Source organism: Octodon degus, unplaced genomic scaffold (assembly GCF_000260255.1).
Source record: "Octodon degus isolate 3935 unplaced genomic scaffold, OctDeg1.0 scaffold00176, whole genome shotgun sequence".
Taxonomy (NCBI): Eukaryota; Metazoa; Chordata; class Mammalia; order Rodentia; family Octodontidae; genus Octodon; species Octodon degus.
In genome coordinates, this window is record NW_004524752.1 from 3,416,947 (window position 1) to 3,420,618 (window position 3,672).

The 3,672-nt window shown below is 39.8% G+C and overlaps 1 protein-coding gene across 1 annotated transcript in view; it reads right to left on the reverse strand.

Annotated features, from left to right (window-relative positions):
- The window catches only part of Axdnd1 (axonemal dynein light chain domain containing 1), a 145,506-nt gene that overhangs the window by 26,099 nt on the left and 115,735 nt on the right, over positions 1 to 3,672 (reverse strand). The window contains exons 18-19 of the mRNA XM_023703604.1: positions 3,104 to 3,214; positions 406 to 522 (exon numbers count right to left, since the gene is read on the reverse strand). Of these exons, the coding sequence (XP_023559372.1) occupies positions 406 to 522; positions 3,104 to 3,214 (228 nt within the window). The remainder of the gene's footprint in view (positions 1 to 405; positions 523 to 3,103; positions 3,215 to 3,672) is intronic.

Genomic DNA, 3,672 nt, shown 5'->3' on the forward strand with positions numbered 1-3,672 from the left:
AAAAAAAAAAAGAAAGGATAAACAGAAGTCCTAGCCAGCTCAGTACATATCAATACAAGGAAACAGCATCAGACTCAGCCAAAATGGAGACAATCACTCTTCTTTCAAGGACAGCTGCTCAGGTGGTCCTCCACAATTGTGGCTACAAGTGTGAATTACACTTTATAGGGCAAAGAAGGAAGTGGAAGAGTTCACTCTAGATAACCTAGTTCTACTTTCCATGGTACTTAAATCTAGCCCTAGAAGTGAAAGAGAAAAAAAAAAATAATAATACCACATAATACAAGGTCTTGTTATGTTGCCAGGCTGGTTTCCAGTTCCTGAGCTGAAGAGATCCTCCCATCTCAGCCTCCCAAGTAGCTGGAACTACAGGTGCACACCATCATGCCAAGTACATAACCTTACCTCTTCTACTTTCTCTTCTTCCTCCTCTTCCTGCTGAGGTTGCTTAGCCTCATTTTCCCCTTCATCCTCTTGAACAGGCTTGTCTACTTCAGGATCAATTAATTGTTTTATAATGTCCTATGCAATGAAACAATATTATAATTATGCTCTAGTTTATAGAAACATTAGCAATTATTTATTCAAATGTATTAAATGAGCAGTAATCCTGCAACTAGTGATAAGAACACAGGCTAATAAAAATGGTTCCTATCCTTTAGAAACTTAAAATTTGAGGACAAGAAAATGTTCCAGCTGGACATGGTGGTATACATATTTAATTCCAAAACTTGAAAGGCTGAAGCAGGAAGACAGCTGTTAGTTTAAAGCCAGTTCAGACTACAGAGTAAGTTCAAGGCCAGCCTGTACTACATAGCAACACCTTAGCTGAAAAAAAAAAAATTCTGGATGTATATAGTTATTTAGTGGAAGCACCCAATGTGACCAGGTAGAGATGTGGGTAATAGAAGAGGTTAAGGAAGTCTCCTGTACAAGATAATATCTGAGATTTTTCTGGTATGAGGAAGGGCAAGAAGAAAGCACAATGACCTAGGCAGAGGATGCTGTGTGTGCATGACTGGTTATGAGAACACAAGTGGGCCGTTCAATAAGCCAGAAACTCTAAGGCAAATGGACGGGGATACACACATAGAGGTAGGGCTAGATTGTCAGGCCAGGGAGAATGGAGTTTTATTCTCAAGGGAAGAAGACAGAAAAGAATTGCTAGCTCTACTTTACATTTTAAAACAATCACTCCAACAACAAGAAAGCAGATATAGAGAAAGAAAAGAAGAGAGGAGGAAAGCAAGGAAGGGAGAAAAAGATGCAGAGGGAAAGGACACAAGGGAAAAATGAACACAGTGTTTCAAAGATGAAGCAAGAGAAGATTTAAGAGATGCTTTAGAGCTATGGGCCGGGGAGATAGTGCAGTAGAATAAGCACTTGCCTGGCAAGCACAAGGTCCTGAGTTCAATCCCTGGTATTGCCAAAAAAAAAGAGCTAATGATTAAGGATTGATTAGATGGGCATGTGACAGTGACAGGACAGGAACATCTTAAATGTGGCTTATTGTTGGTGCCACCAGGTAGGTGATGATGCCACTCACAGAGGTAATGAGCAAAGTTGGATATTCAGGTGTGGGGAGTGAGACTCAGGTCAGGGCGTGTAAGCTGTACTATCACCGAATGCCAAGTTAAATTTGAGAAAAGAAAGATTGTAAACATAGTCAGGCCTGAAAAACAGATCAAGTAAGATTTCAGCAACTAAGTTTAAAAACTCAACAGACAAGGACCAGGGTTTGATCCCTGGTCCCACATGCCACCAGCCCTGCCCCTGCAGTAAACTGAGCCTGCGACTGAGTCTGGGCGTGGTGGTGCATGCCTGTAATCCCAGCGCTGGGGAGACTGAAAGCAGAAGGATCACTATGAGTCTGAGCTGCATAGTGAGACCCTGTACCAAACCTCAACAGAAAGATTTGTTAGTAGATTAAATTCAACTGAACAGTAAATTAGTAAAGTGAAGATAAGCCAGAAGCAATGATCTAGGATAAATGCAGATCAGTGGAAAATATGAAAGAAGGTTAAACAACTTGGGGGATAGATTCTAACATACATTGATGCTGAGTTCTGAAGATGAAAGAGAAGGTAATAATAGAGGCAATGGATAAAGTAGAGACCATAGATGAATACCTGATGCTATGGTCCAAAGTCCACATATTGGAAACTTACTCCTCAATGCAACAACATTGAGAAATGGAGCCTGAGGTCACAAGGTCTCTGTCCTTATGAATACATGCTGTTACTGTGGGAGTGGCTTAGCTTGTCCAGGAGTGCATTTCTTACAAAAGGATGAGTTCACACCCCTCATTGCACATGTGAGGATGTGCACATGCCGTATTTCACCACTCAGCCATTGGATGGTACAGCAATTGACATCTGATGTTTGCTGTAAACAACTCAGCTTGGGTTATGCTGTTATAACAGCACAAAGCAGACTAAGACAGCTGTGAGAAGAATTTTCCAAATGTAATAGAAGACAGCAAGCAAAAGATTCAGGAAGCCAAGAGAATCTCAAGGCAAATTAAGTGAAAAAAGAATCCACATCAATATCCATATCCATCACAGTGATATTGCAAAATGTCAAAGACAAAAAAATCTTACATGTTTCCAGAGAAAAGACATGGATTTACTTTAAAGCACTTGACAACTGGATTCTCAATAGTCAGTCTTACAATAACAGTGTCATGAAAGTAATATTAAAAGTGTGCTCAGAGAAATGACCCTGTTTACAGATTGTTTTTAGAGTGATGTAGAAGAGATTAAAGATGTAGAAGAGAGGACATTGGACAGAATAAGTGAGCAGTAAAAGTGTTTGGGTGCATGATTTCCATCTCAAGAAGAAAAAAAGTTGCAAGTACTCTTGCTCAGAACCAAAACTCACTGTGTGGCCAAGGCTGGCCTCGAACTTACAGTGATCCTCCTGATTCAGCCTCCTGACTACTGGAATTGTCAAAATTCTTGTCTGATATAGTAACTGATGAAGAGGCAGGACACTGGTTGAAAACAGTTGCTCACATTATCTACTAAAGTACAGGAAAAAATTGAATAATTACAGATGCTATCTTTTGTAAACAGAATAATGCTAACACATGGTAAATACTTACCTCTTCTTCAAGTAGTTTCTCTTTTTCTTCAGTTGTCAGTAATTTCATTTTTTTGTCTTTGAGCTCAGAAAGGAGGAGAGAGCATGTGTTGATCCATTCATAACATTCTTTCTGAGAAGAGATAAAAGATAATTTCTAGGCAGGAAAAGAATCACATCATACCAACTCATTTGTTAACTCACTCCTATTGATGAACTACTAAATCTATCCTCTAAGTCTATCTCCCTTCAATTAACTTTCTATTAAGATAAGTTTGCCATGCCTTTGTTACTATAACTGAGCCCTTCTGGATTCAGAGGGTTAGGATGACATCTATGGAAAATCATGATGAGGACCAGACAGGCCAGGTAGAGGTATTAGGTTTTAGCTCTAACCTCACCTAATTAGTTGTGAGTTCTTGAATAAACCTAGCAGGCTTCATCTGTTTTTAGCAATGAAGTTGGTTGTTGGCTTACTTTAGGTGACCTCCACGCAGTGGTGAGCTGGTGACTGTTTAACAAACATCTCTGAAGGAAAGAGACAGGGAGACACATAGAGAGAGAGAAAAGAGAGAAGAGAGAAGAGAGAAG